At 36.1% G+C, this 15,283-nt stretch overlaps 2 protein-coding genes across 5 annotated transcripts in view; one reads left to right on the forward strand and one right to left on the reverse strand.

The window, feature by feature from the left end:
- Window positions 1-9,123, forward strand: part of Pi3K59F (phosphatidylinositol 3-kinase 59F) — a 586,771-nt gene extending 577,648 nt beyond the window's left edge. The window contains exon 23 of one of the 2 annotated variants that reach the window (XM_090405919.1): window positions 8,654-9,123. In XM_090405919.1, coding sequence (XP_090262045.1) covers window positions 8,654-8,668 — 15 coding nt within the window. In that variant the 3' untranslated portion in view covers window positions 8,669-9,123. The remainder of the gene's footprint in view (window positions 1-8,653) is intronic. The other variant, XM_090405920.1, reaches the window with a different exon arrangement.
- Window positions 9,124-9,237: 114 nt separating this feature from the next.
- The window catches only part of LOC150098246 (dynein intermediate chain 2, ciliary), a 504,968-nt gene continuing 498,922 nt past the window's right edge, over window positions 9,238-15,283 (reverse strand). For 2 of the 3 annotated variants that reach the window (XM_090405921.1, XM_090405922.1), the window contains exon 20: window positions 9,238-9,599. In XM_090405921.1, the coding sequence (XP_090262047.1) occupies window positions 9,507-9,599 (93 nt within the window). In that variant the 3' untranslated portion in view covers window positions 9,238-9,506. The remainder of the gene's footprint in view (window positions 9,600-15,283) is intronic. The other variant, XM_090405923.1, reaches the window with a different exon arrangement.

Below are 15,283 nucleotides of genomic sequence, written 5' to 3' on the forward strand. Positions count from 1 at the left end.
CTGTCATAGTGGATAGTATCCTTTCTTCAGATTTCCTTACCAATGCTGGAATTCCTCAAAGTTCTCAATTTTTGCCTGTGCTTTCTCCTATTCCTCAATGACTTTTCATTAACCACAAATCCTATTCATAGTTTTGTTGATAACATGACCTGCATTCCACTTTTTTTATTTGACAGACCTTGCAATGTGCATGTATCTAATGCTGTGAGAGCTTTCATATTTTGACTGCCTTAAACACTGGTGTCCTTTTCTGTGAGGGCAAGAAAAACTTTGTCTATTTCAGTGCCACCAACATAGCCCATCTTATCTCATGCAAGAATGATCATACTTCACCTCCATTGACTATAATACTGATTTCTTTACTCAAAATTAGATACCTCTTCTTGAATTGACTTACACTTCCAACCGCTCTTGGCATAAGCATATCACATCCATAGCCTCCTCTGTTTCCAAAAAACTAGTTCTTTTTGCTCAAGACATTACAAGACACCTGTGCAACTCCTAACACTGTAGAAATTCCAAATTCTCCTTAACCCAGAGTACTGTCAGGTTAATCAGTGACCCTACCCTCTCAGATTCACTCTAGCCACCTTCTCACAGACATTCTGTTTCTGAAGATTGTAAGAAAATGTATATGATCGTTCCAGAAAATGTGCAAAATTTTTGTTATATTAGGTACAGTATCCAATATTTCAGTGAGGATAGCCTTGCCAACTTCAGTACTAACAAAACAGTCCTGTTTCACACAAAATACCCTAAATACTGATAATATCGAGATTATTATTATTATTACGGGCAACTCCAAAGAGTCCTTAGACTCATCGAGGGAGGCCCTAAACATCATGTCCATCGCAACTATTCGACATTCACACAGTATCTATCATACTTTGCCTTGAACTCAACTGAACCCACAACAGACTCAGGCAGCTTGTTCCACTCATTCACCACTCTAAAAAACCCAGCTCTAACACTCTTATTACCCACACTCTTGCCCAGCTTCCATGGATGTCCCCTAGTCCTCCCACCACCAGTCCTGTTCTCAAAAATATCCTCTGAATTAATCTTATAGAAACCCTTCAGCAATTTGAATATCTCAATCATATCTCCCCTTTTCTGCCTGTCAACCAATTTCTGCAACCCACAAATCTTCAACCTGTATTCATAAGGTTCATTCCATATCATCTTAGTCACTCGCCTCTGGATCCTCTCAACCTCCTCCCCATGAAGAAGAAACCTAGGTGACTAGATCTGGGCACAGTAATCAAGATGGGGTCTTATCAAGGAACAATAACTTGCTTATCTCTGCTCATCAAAGTGTTCTTCAGCATCCAGGTGATTTGATGAGCTGATTTTTAGCCACTTCTGCGATGTGTCCCCTAAACTTCAACTCCCTATCCACCAACGCTCTCAAGTTCCTGGTCTCATCAATCTCCTGGAGTACAGTTCCACCAATGTGATATACTGCTGCTAAAAATGAATGTGAAAATAAAGTAAATGCAGAATTTTGACATCTTCTGCATTCACTATTGCCCTACCCAACTTAGCATCATCAGCGAACAAATGAACCGTTCCTCTCAGATCCTTCCCTATATTGTTAATGAACAAATTAAACAGCAGTGGTCCAAGAACAGAACCCTGCGGCACACCACGAGTCATAGGCTGTCTTTTGGACTCTACTCCTGAATAAACTACTCTCTGATATCTCTCTCCATCAACCACCCAACTATCCATCTCACCAACCCTATATCCATTCCCATATATTGCAGTTTACGGATTAGACTTCCATGTGGTATCCTGTCAAAGGCCTTAGCCAGGTCCAGCAGTATCACTGTTTATCAATTGTGTTATTCATCCGTTTAACCCATCCAGTTCAGCCGTCACTGTGTTATAAACCTGAGCAAGTTACTGAGGCATGATCTACCCTTTACAAAAACCATGCTGTCCCTCATACAGTATCTCATTTTCATCAATTCATTCCTGTATTTTTCCCTTGACTACTTTCTCCAAGACCTTGACAACGACTCCTGATATGCTGATCAGTCGGTAATTTGCAACATTAGTCTTGTATCTTCCTTTATGCAGTGGAATTATTTTCCCTTCTTTCCACCCCTTCGGGACTAAACCAGACCTGAAACTCGGAATAAACAATAAGGTCAAGGGCACTGACAATTCTTTAGCCGCTTCACGTAAGACCTGTGCTGATATACCATCCAATCCCACAGATGTATTCACATTAAGGTTCTGTAATAGACTATTCACCTCCACTTCATTCACCACAATTCCCATATAAACTAATGGTTCCTTCATTCCTTCAACGTCACCACCTGGATGATATACTCTTGCAAAGTGCTCACTCAGTAATTCCACTATATTGACTGATTCAGTGACCTCCCTACCATCGGCATTACTTAAAATCATTCTGCCGTGTACAGTTTTTCTTTTACTAGCAGCATATTGAAAGAACTGTTTGGGATTCTCTTTAGCTTGCATGGCTAATTTCCTTTCATAATCCGTTTTTGCTTTTCTCACCACACTCGTTACCCTTCTGGCCTGTGCTTCATACTGTTCCTGCACCTGCAGGTCACCTTTCTCTTTAAATTCCCTCCACAGTTGTTTCTTTTTTTGAGCTCAAGCTTAATGGTGTTATTCATCCGTTTAACTCCTACTTGATTTACTATTCGGACTCTAGGTATACAGTCAATCATAACTTCCTGCAAATGCTCCTTGACCACTTCCCATGCCCTATCAACATTCAGCCCTTGCAGTTTTACATACCATGGAACTGAACCAAGTACTGGCAAGTATGATAAGCTTAGGAGATTGTCATACTTGCCAGTACAGTAATTCCACATGTCTTAATCGAAAATTTCACACATTTAGCCACCTCCAAGGTCAAGACCCTATGATCACTCACCAATAGGTGGCAACATGGTCATATTCATTACAGTCCAATTCTCAGATGCTATTACTAAGTCGAGCACTCTCGAACCCCTAGTATTTTCCATTACATGCTGTCTCAGATAGTTATCCCTCAGTTACTGAATAAAATCCAGTTTGTCATGTGTCCTCTCCTCCTTCCAATCAATGTTACCATAGTTGAAATCCCCCATAATAATTACCTTCCTTCCACTCATTTCATCAATTTACCTATGCATACTATCTCCACTATCTATTCCATCACCTGGTCTATAGCAGCACCCAACTGTACATTTTGTTACGTTAGTCTCAATCCCACACGAAATAGCCTCAAATGAGCGCTTTTCACTATCCTGCAATACAACTTCGATTTTCCTTGGCTGTAGTTCATCACCTATCATCAATAACACTCCACCCCCCATTTTATTCTCTCAGTCCCTCCTGAACACACTATACCCTACACATTTTATCCCACTAACTATATCATCTTCTGTCAGCCATGTTTCACTAATGCCAATAACCTTTGGCCAGGAAGAGCCAACCAAGGCCAAAAATTCTTCCTTCTTGTTCTTAATAGTCCTGGCATTAGTATACATGAAATGCAGAGGTCCATTTGTCCCACCCCTGTCTTGGTGTGTTATACTAACTATCCCATTCTGATTTCTTGTCCTTCGTACTGGCTCGGGCACATTATAAACATTCTTACACTCAACTGCCTCACTGACATCTGCATATCTACTTCCTCCCCTCCTTAATAGTTCTAGTTTCTCTGATTTTGCACATCCACTCTCACTTCACTCAGCAACACTTTTTCCAGTCTTCGCACACCAAATCCATTCAAATGTAAGCCATTCATCTTGTACAAATCCTTTCGCCCATCAAACTCACTCCACACAACCACAAACTCCACATCACACTGTCTGCATAACCTGTGCATAAAGTTATTTGTGATTATGGCACTCCTAAACTCTTCTCTGTCATACTGTGGCAACAGACTCACTATCCTAACTCTGTCACTCTTTTCTTTCGCTACCTCTAATAATTCCTTCACGTCCTCTCTCATATCAAATTTATCTCCTTTCAAATCATTCATTCCTGCTATGACTATCATTTCTTTCACCTCTGTTTCTGCGCTCTAATACTCTCACTTACATCCTTAATTTTCGCACCCGATAAGTACGATTTAGTCAAACTCTCATCTATCACACCTCTTACTAACGAGTCACCATACAGCACTCTTTCCTTCATTTCTGGAACACTCCCAATCATATGCTTATTATTCCTTTCATACACTTGCTTATTTCCATTTGCCAAGGCGCTCGGGAATGAGTTTTGCAGTCGCTCCAACTGCCGCTTCGTCCTAGGTATTACTCCATGTAACCGTGCAATCTCACTCATTACAGCTAATTTTTTTTATCATTCAAACCATTTTCTCTCTCTGTATAATTACTTCCACTCTCCCTTTCATTTCATCACCGCTCTCATTGCTATCTTGTACAACATCACAATTTACTGTCAAACCACAGTTTTCTCTCACATTCTGGCTTTCTATCTTCTACAACAACTATCTCATGACCAGACCCACACTTCAATTCTTCACTTTCGGCACAGTCATCCACCACTATCATTATCTATCCAAACTCCAGCCTCTTTCGGGAATGCATACATATGTCACCACCGGACGAATTCCCTTACCTTAAAGTTTTTGAACAAAGATGCTGAAGTCTTGGTCGGCATTGTTTTTCATTAATTGGCACCATGTGCTACACTATCAATCGTATCTTTAAACTACTAGTTTAATTAAAGCGGAAATCACACAGACACACCAAGCTACCAAAAACAAACAATACCACATCAAGATTAAATCAATATTGCCAATTTATTCTCAAAATAATACGTATCTTTTCGGGAGCTCTCTGCAAACACTACACACCCAAAATTAAAGATGCATAAAAAATCAAGAATCAGATTATGTAAGCAAAAATATTATACAGGTATCCCTCGATTAATGCGGTTAATTAATCCCTCGATGTTACCACGTATATCAAAATCGCGTTAATCAAATCTAATAATCAGTGGTAAAAAGTACAATTCGTCCCTGATCGATTACTGTACTAATAGTTCGTTTTATATGGTACTCTTTTAAGAAAGATAAAATATAAATGCAAAGCAAATGTTTAATAAATACTTGTACCTACATTAGTTACTGCAATTTTTTTTAATCAAAAGAAGTTATAAAGAGTCGTTTGAACAGTTTATTTTTTTTCTTATCGGCATAAATTCTACGATAACAAGCAAACTGACTCTCCAGATCTCGCCAAACAAGCATTCTTCGATTAACATCTGGATTCATATCCATTACTTGCTGCTTAAGCGATTCTAAACTGCAAAATATTCCATTCAGTTCTTTGACTGTTATTTCCTTTGGAACCTCATCTTCACGTTCCATTTGTTCTTTGTCTTCATATGTGCGTTGTCACTGAAATCTTTTGAATTTGAATCCAATAATTCTTTAAAACCTTCTACATCAACACCATCAAAACCAAGGTCTTCACCAATTGCAATGATTTCTTTCACCACGTTGTTCACAGGATTTTGAAAACACCCTAAGTCATTAGCGCATTCTGGCAGGTTTTTCCAAATAGCTTTCATGCAATTAAAAGACACTTGCTCCCGCGAGTCACGAATGTTCTCAATTGTGTGTTTAATGTTAAATTTTTTCCAAAATTCATTGAGCGCAATCGCATTTTCTCCCGTTGTTGTTTCTACTGCCTTTGAGAATGTCTTTTTAAGAAAATAGGCTTTGAAAATTGCAATGATGCCCATGGGTTGTAGCAATGATGTCGTACTTGGTGGGAAAAATAAAACTTTCACATTCTCACACAGGTCATTAAGAGAATTTGGATGACCAGGTGCGTTGTCTAAAAGCAAAAGAGCTTTGAAAGCTAAGTTATTTCTCTTGCAATAAGTTTCAATTGCCGGGCAAAAATAAGACTTAAACCAATCTTTGAATATCTAACAGATAAGCTTAGGTGTTGATGGTTATTCATGACTTATTTTTCACGGTATTAACAACACTACAAACACTTTTATCAACAAAGATGTTTTATTAACGCTTTTATATTTTATTAATATTTTATTAGCGTTGATAAAAGTGTTTGTAGTGTTGTTAATACCGTGAAAAATAAGTCATGAACAATCTTTGAATAGACCTTGGTTAACCCAAGCCTTCTGATTCACCTGCCAAATTACAGGTAAAGAGTTCTTGTTACATCCTTTTAAGGCCTTTGGGTTCTGAGTTCGATAGACAAGCAGCAGCTTCAATTTAAAATCTCCATTAGCATTCTCTCCATGCATAACAGTTATGCGATCTTTTCATACTTTATAGCCAGGCTGCGCTGCTTCTTTTTTTGATATGAATGTTCTAGATGGCATTTTTTTCCAATAGAGTCCAGTTTCAACTACATTGAAAATTTGGCGGTAATCATAATCATTTTCTTCGATAATTTTCTGCAGCCCAGCAGGAAATGTGGATGCAGCAGCTTCACCTGTTATTTTCACATGCTTTAGTCTAGCTCTAGATTTAAAATTTTTCAAGCCAGCCTTTGCTAGCTGCGAATTTTGAATTGTCTTCTTTATATTTAGTCTCTTTAAGTCTTGAAAACAGGCATAGAGCTTTGGCCGTGATATTATAGGCACTAATTGGAATTCTCTTTTGATTGCAGTCTTCCAACCAAATAATCAACAGTTCTTCCATTTCAACCATTGTAGCACTCCGGTTGTGAGTGCATTGCATACCTGCAGATGTAGATGCCACTTTATCTTGCTCGCAATGCTCATCAGCTTTGGATAAAATAGTCCATATTGTAGACTCGTTAAAACCAAATTCGCATCTGATCTTACTTTTACTTTCACCACTTTTAAATCTTCTTTTTTTCACTTAATGACCTGGTTGTGGGATTGCTCTTATTCTTCGACACGATCAATGTGCTGTAAAATTTACAAAGAACGTAATTTGTAAATACGTACAACAGAGCTTGTAATGCACCCACTGTTAATGCTAGCAGCGAAGTAACTTTCTGGCACCCAGCCTCGTGGTGTGATTTTCATGATTTTCGCCCATTGTTGTTTTAACTGCCTTTGAGAATATCTTTATAAGAAAATAAGCTTTGGAAGTTGCAATGACTCCCATGTCCATAGGCAGCCAAGCATCCTCATGTCCGTGGAGTGTTCATCCACCCACTCGGCCACAATTCGGGAGCAGTGGGTCTGTGCATTATCTTGCTGTAGGTGCAGTAATGGGTGCACATGATCTGACAGCAGGTCCCTGTATCTTTCGCCGGTGAGGGATGATGGTAGATCTACCAGAGGACCCATTTCATCCCATCACCACCGGCCTGAACTGTACCCTGCTGGCACGAGGGATCCATCACTTCATGTGCTTGGTGACTCATACCCTGCCATTGGCGTGTACCTCGCTCATCAGTCCAGTTAACCTTTTTCCATGCGTCGAGGGTCTAATGGTGGTGTTCCTGCACCCATGCTAATTGTTGTGCGGTATGCAGAGGTACTCTAGTCAGGCAGTGGCTTCTGTACCCCCCATAGCGAGGAGATGGTTCTGGATGGTGTGGCTGCTCACACGTCATTGTTGTCCAGCATTGAATTGGCAAGTGATCTGTGGCACTGTAGCCTGTCTATAGCCTGTAACCCACTGTAGCCGAGCTAGCCGAAGGCGTCCCTGCCATCAATACATTGTACACCGTGGCAGTTTCCCCTGGCGGCTGTGGATTTGCTCAATTCCATGTACTCAAGGTACACTCTTGACACAATGGCCCGTGAAAAGCCCAGTGCCTGCACGACTTCGGAGTTGGAGTGTCCCATATGTCTGGCTCCGACTATCTGGCTGAGATGTAGAGTCTTCCCCATTCTGTGCTCGACTATTACTCAGACGGTCAGTACAAGGTCTGACGATATCCCCATCACGTGCCACGTGGCATTATTCCATTTGCCGGGTTGACCGCAGCACCATTTCACCAACATGCAGGTATCTCTAATTCAACTGTTCATGAGTGTATATATCCTCACGGGCTATACAGAATACTATGAAAATACAAAAATTAAGTTGGCATGACATGACATAATCAATGCAATGATGTAAAGAGTGTATTGGGAAGATTTTCAATAGGAAGCTAGTGATAATAGAAACTGAATCATTATAGTATTTGTTAAACATCAGGAATTTGATAATGATATTGGCCTGACTGTAATTAATAATTATTCAGCAGAAAATGCCAACAAAAACAATACATAGGCATAAACTTTGTTTACACTTGGATAAAGGATTAAATCAAGAATATAATTTCTTGGCATATTTAATTTATAGTATAACCAAGTGGAAAAACTTCCTAAAAAAAAAAAAAACACTTCCAATACATATTGAGTTACTGGTTTGCAGTAAATGATAGCCTGATCATTGAGAAGAACTGCAACTCTTTTGAGCAAATAGGAATTCTGTTCTCATCCTTGAAGGCATAAAACAACTACCTAAATATCAGCATATATTACAAAGCAATAATTTGGAGAGGGGGTGAGGAATTGATGATTTTAAATCACTGCAGAAGAATGGCTAAACTTGTGAATTTGTTAATCTGTTGGAGTGGTAATCACAGTAAAACATAAATTTTTTTCTTAAAAATGTAATTGTATTTACAAGTAATTTTTTTCTTGTCTATTTCAGTATTGGCGTAAATAAGAAGTTAGAAAAATTAAAAGAAACATTCTTCAGCCAAGTAATATTGACAGCAGAACTACTCATAAAATTTTGCAATGATGAGAAGTCACTGTACACATTAATGCAGTTCACTTGCTTTATTCCATTTTGAAAACAACCATGCAGAGTCTAAGTGTGCAGAATCCTTTATTAGAAATATGAAGGAAAATATATGCATTCCATATTAAACATGTTTAAGTACTTGTAAATATCTTATTGGTTGTTATATAATGTAAATATACTGTAATATAACTCAATGAAATTTTGGAAGTGCAAGGAAAATAAAGCTGACATTTACTCTTATTTATAAGGCATATAATAAATAATAATAATAAATTTGAAAACTTTCTATTAAAAATATATAGTCTCTGGATTTTCAGATTCATAATACAAGGTTCAAAACTAATACATACATGAAGTATTTATTTGAGATCTGTACTGCTCAATGACATGTACCTTGTGTTTAATTTAAAATTTTAAATGGCTATTTAAATAAAGTTGAAATTATTTTTTTAAAATTCTGAACTTCTTTCTTTTAAACAAAAATACTTTATTATTTGCAAACATACACAGACATTGCCATGTTGTATTTGGAAATCAAGCATAAAACACTTAAGAAAGAAAAGATATTGCAATATGCTTTAACAGAACAGAAATCATCAAAACAACATTACAACCACTGCTATCCAGAGTAATGCTGGAAAGTTGCAAAAACTTTGAAGTCAGATGAATGCTTATCCAATTTCTATGTTAACATTCTGAAATCAGTCAAATCAGCAAATAAATTTCAAAATTGTCCAGGTCACGAAATAAATCACTGCTATTCTTTATCAGGATCTTTAGCTAAACGTAGTAATTTGTCCATTTTGCCTATTTCAGATGCTTTAAATGTTTCTCTATCAGCACTCCGGTGCTATAAGAATAAAAACTTTATTAATGGGCTTTATAGGCACATTTTTCTTTTCTAATAATATAATTATTAGTTACATTTTGCAAAAGTCATTTCACAAAAAAAAAAAAAAATTACCAGGCCACTTCAAATGTTGTTTCACATGAATCATTTGTAGGGGAAAATATTTTGAAATTATATTGGGCTCATCAATTCAAAATGACTTAAGTTCGATTCTCATCATAAGAGGAATTTTTATATGGACTTTTCCAAATGAAGTGAGTTAGCTGATCTCATACAGTGGTAGGATTTTTTCTCCCAGAAACATTAGTTTTTCATCCTGCAGACAACAAAAAAAGTTGGGACATACAAGACAACCAAGTTTGCCACTTTATTTCTTCATAAAAAGAGCTTCTTTCAAACACATTTTGCTTTGTGCAGCTGTCTGTCTTTTATCCTGTTGAGTGTTACCATGTGACCTCTTTGCACGTGAACCTGCTTTCTTCTCAAAATTGTCAATTATACAATTTGCCACAAGCCGATTTATCTGAATTTGTGGTTGTAATATTCAGAAATAGTGTTCATCCTTAGGTTTTGGACACCAGTGTAGTAGTCAATTGTACTACATTTGCTCTATCTATCTATCTATATATATATTAGGATAACCAAGCAATTTTATATGCTTGGTTATTTTAGCTCCTAATCCCAAGTATGCAAACAATTAAGTTTGCGCCTGAAGCAGAGTTCAAGTCTAAAGATGGTACAACACCTGTGCAACTCATTGTAAAGGTGGGTAAAGCTCTGATCACTATTCTTAGTATTTTCCCATAATGTAAAGCACATCTCACTAGAAGATGTATACTGCAATGCATTATGGGTGGGCTCACTACCCAGACCGGTTTTAACCTTTTTTGAGGTCTCCTCAGTGAGTAGCTAGACCCTAAATACTAAGGTTTTAGTAATACAGAGCGTTATCAACTTTACCTATCTAAGTTGCAATAAGGTGTATTAAGCTTTAATAAAAATCTCTGGAGGAGATACTGATGGGAATAAATTTTTAACTTGGGTATATTGTATATTAGGATAACCAAGCAATTTTATATGCTTGGTTATTTTATTCCCATCAATATCTCCTACAGAGATTTTTATTAAAGCTTAATACACCTTATTGCAACTTAGATAGGTAAAGTTGATAACGCTCTGTATTACTAAAACCTTAGTATTTAGGGTCTAGCTACTCACTGAGGAGACCTCAAAAAAGGTTAAAACCGGTCTGGGTAGTGACCCCACCCATAATGCATTGCAGTATACATCTTCTAGTGAGATGTGCTTTACATTATGGGAAAATACTAAGAATAGTGATCAGAGCTTTACCCACCTTTACAATGAGTTGCACAGGTGTTGTACCATCTTTAGACTTGAACTTTGTTTCAGGCGCAAACTTAATTGTTTGCATACTTGGGATTAGGAGCTAAAATAACCAAGCATATAAAATTGCTTGGTTATCCTAATATACAATATACCCAAGTTAAAAATTTATTCCCATATATATATATATATATATATATTTTTTTTTTTAAATAGATTTAATGACTTAAAAACCGAGATTACTTATAAAGATTTAATAAGATTAATACAACTAGTTTCGGCTTATAATAGCCTTCATCAGGTATTCTTAAAGGAAGAGAATAGTAATAAACATTGAAGTATCTAAAAACTTGAAAATACAGGTAAAAAATCGCCACACATAATTGATACATAAAAAATATTTTTTCAAGTTGTTCTAACAGGCGGGCCATTGTTTATTGCAAGTATGCGTGCAGACTCATGTGAATGCCAATATTGAATAACTGCAGCATGGCTATCTGGGATGTTATAACTCAAATTGTTATTTAAGTGGACAGGATTCAGAAGGATTTCCCTTGATTCTATAATTTTTCTCTCAAACTCATCATCAGAGCGAAAAATATTTTCTGATCTATTCCAGCAAACAGAGTGGCTTTGTTGCTCATCATTAGGATTATGTGAAAAAAGAACTTGACTGGATAACGCAGTTGCATGTGATCTTTAGTAAGAGATATCTCTTTTATGCTCTTCTATACGTTGCTCAACAGATTTGTTAGTTTGTCCAAAATAAGGGATATTGCAATCGCACCATAACTTATATACACCTGGATATTTTAGGTTGTGATGAGGAGGCTTTGGATGGCTGATTAGAGAACGGATTTTTGGAAGGGTGGTGAAGAACGTCTTGATGTTATATTTTTTAAGGACTTTTGCTAATTTGTTAGAGACTGTGCTAATGTATGGGATGGAGATGCTGCCTTTAAAATTAATAGTTTCTGTGGTGCACTGTCTAGGAGGATCCAGAAGAAATTTCTTAATCGTTTTTTCAGAGTAACCAAGATAAGAGAGAGTTGATTTATTTCTTTTTGTAGTTCATCTTGTTCATTCAAGAGAGAGAGAGAGCGTGCTCTGTGTCCTAAGGTAGATATAGTTCCAAGTTTTTGTGGTGGAAAATGATGAGAAAGATTATGCAGATATCTATTGGTATGAGTAGGTTTTCTTTATATAGATATTTTTAATCTTTCAGAGCAACGTGTAAGCATGACATCCAGGAAAGGCAAGCAGTTATTATTTTCTAGATCAGCAGTAAATTTTATATTAGGATGTTGGATGTTAAGATGATTAAGAAAAGCTATGAGAGATGTCTGCCCGTGATTCCAAACAATGAAAATAGCATCATTATATCTTTTCCAAACTTTCGGTTTAAATGAGAAGGAAGATATGGCTTTCGTTTCAAAATGATGTTAGCTAGAACTGGGGACCAAGGATTGCCCATTGCTAGGCCTTGTTTTTGTTGGTAAATGGAGTCCTGATATTTGAAGTAACCAGAATGAAAGCAATGTTTTAATAAAGCAAACATTTTTTTGGATAATTTGTCCTTTAGTAATGTAAGTACCTCATCTGTAGGAACGTTAGTAAACAAAGATATAATGTCAAAACTTGCTAGAATGTCATTTTCATTGATGGGAATATCTTTTATATGCGAAACAAAATCTGTGGTGTTTTTGATGAAAGATGAAGATTTATTGGAGAAACACTTGAGGTACTTTGCTAGATATTTTGAAAGTTTATATGTAGGTGAATCAATTCCTTCCACAATTGGGCGAAGAGGGATGTTTTCTTTATGAATTTTGGGAACTCCATAGATGCGTGGGATAAGAGAATGTAGAGAGCGTAAAGAGAGTCGAACATTATGAGGAAGTTCACTCGCAGTCTTTAACAAGTTGTTTGTACGGTTTTGTAATTCTCTTGTAGGATCTTCCTGAAGAATTGAATATGTCGAACTATCTCCAAGTAATTGAAGCATTTTGTTGTAGTAATATTCGGAGTTGAGGATGACTGTGGAATTGCCTTTATCAGCAGGTAAAATAATAATATTACTGTTCTGTTTTAGATTTTTTAGGGCTTGTCTTTCAGCCAGAGAAATATTATCTGTTGGAGGTTTAGCATTATTTATAATGAAAATCGATTCAATACGAAGAAGTTTCGCCAAATGATTAGGAGTGAGTGAACTTGCCTTTTCTATTTTTGTAAGGAGAGATTCTTTAGGGATAAATTTTGGTGAGGGAATGAAATTGAGACCTTTGCTAAGAATATCCATTTCCGCATCCGTTAAAATATGAGAAGATTTGTTCACTACGACTTTTTCAGGATTAATACGGACTTCACTATGACTAGATCTGTTTTGTATCCTTTGGAGATTATTAAATTTGCGGATAAGAGTATACTTATTATTAATTAGAAGAAACACACGTATAAACCACAGTGAAAATTATTTAATTGTAAATATTTCATCCTAAGTATCTTAGGACATCATCAGTACAGTATTTAAACAAAATTAGGAATAACATACAGTTAGGGCGCATGATTACAATAGAATCTCATGAAAACATGCATAACGTGCTAAAGTAGTACAAAAAAAAAATCGATTCAATACGAAGAAGTTTCGCGCATTTTCTGTATGTTATTCCTAATTTTGTTTAAATACTGTACTGATGATGTCCTAAGATACTTAGGATGAAATATTTACAATTAAATAATTTTCACTGTGGTTTATATGTGTGTTTCTTCTAATTATGAATGCACCACAGGTTTCGTTATTTAAAAAAAAAATACTTATTATTGTTTTGTATTCGAGTGGCTTGTGCTTCGCTGTTAATGATAAAATCATGTAAGTTATCATTATCCATCATTTCTTCAAGTTTTTGAGCTAAAGATCTTTTAGTGGTGAACAAAAAAGCTAAACAATGTTTTGTGTCCGAAATTCTTTCGCTGAGGAGATCCATCTTAGCTTTACGATAAATTCTTTTAGTTCCATTGTTATTTTTTCTTGAAAAGAGATGAATTTAGGAAAAACTGAATGGAACTTACAACGTTCGTTTGAGAAATACTAACCTGTTTATCTTCAGGCCTATTTTCTTCAATGTTTTTTTAAAATTCCTTTTTATGTTAATTAGAGATGCCTCGTCATTTAGGCTATAGATGTGATTATATGTTTCAACTCGGTTGTTGTGATACAATTTTAAAAATAGATTTAATGACTTAAAAACCGAGATTACTTATAAAGATTTAATAAGATTAATACAACTAGTTTCGGCTTATAATAGCCTTCGTCAGGTATTCTTAAAGGAAGAGAATAGTAATAAACATTGAAGTATCTAAAAACTTGAAAATACAGGTAAAAAATCGCCACACATAATTGATACATAAAAAAACGTTGTATTTTTTCAAGTTGTTCTAACAGGCTACAAGAGAATTACAAAACCGTACAAACAACTTGTTAAAGACTGCGAGTGAACTTCCTCATAATGTTTGACTCTCTTTATACTCTCTACATCCTCTTATCCCACGCATCTATTGAGTTCCCAAAATTCATAAAGAAAACATCCCTCTTCGCCCAATTGTGGAAGGAATTGATTCACCTACATATAAACTTTCAAAATATCTAGCAAAGTACCTCAAGTGTTTCTCCAATAAATCTTCATCTTTCATCAAAAACACCACAGATTTTGTTTCGCATATAAAAGATATTCCCATCAATGAAAATGACATTCTAGCAAGTTTTGACATTATATCTTTGTTTACTAACGTTCCTACAGATGAGGTACTTACATTACTAAAGGACAAATTATCCAAAAAAAAAGTTTGCTTTATTAAAACATTGCATTCATTCTGGTTACTTCAAATATCAGGACTCCATTTACCAACAAAAACAAGGCCTGGCAATGGGCAATCCTTTGTCCCCAGTTCTAGCTAACATCTTCCTTGAAGATTTTGAAACGAAAGCCATATCTTCCTTCTCATTTAAACCGAAAGTTTGGAAAAGATATGTTGATGATATTTTCATTGTTTGGAATCACGGGCAGACATCTCTCATAGCTTTTCTTAATCATCTTAACATCCAATATCCTAATATAAAATTTACTACTGATCTAGAAAATAATAACTCCTTGCCTTTCCTGGATGTCATGCTTACACGTTGCTCTGAAAGATTAAAAATCTCTATATACAGAAAACCTACTCATACCAATAGATATCTGCATAATCTTTCTCATCATTTTCCACCACAAAAACTTGGAACTATATCTACCTTAGGACACAGAGCACGCTCTCTCTCTCTTGAATGAACAAGATGAACTACA

This window comes from Typopeltis vanoorti, chromosome 16 (assembly GCF_054136105.1).
Source record: "Typopeltis vanoorti isolate ZY-2024b chromosome 16, IOZ_Tvanoo_1.0, whole genome shotgun sequence".
Classification (NCBI taxonomy): Eukaryota; Metazoa; Arthropoda; class Arachnida; order Uropygi; family Thelyphonidae; genus Typopeltis; species Typopeltis vanoorti.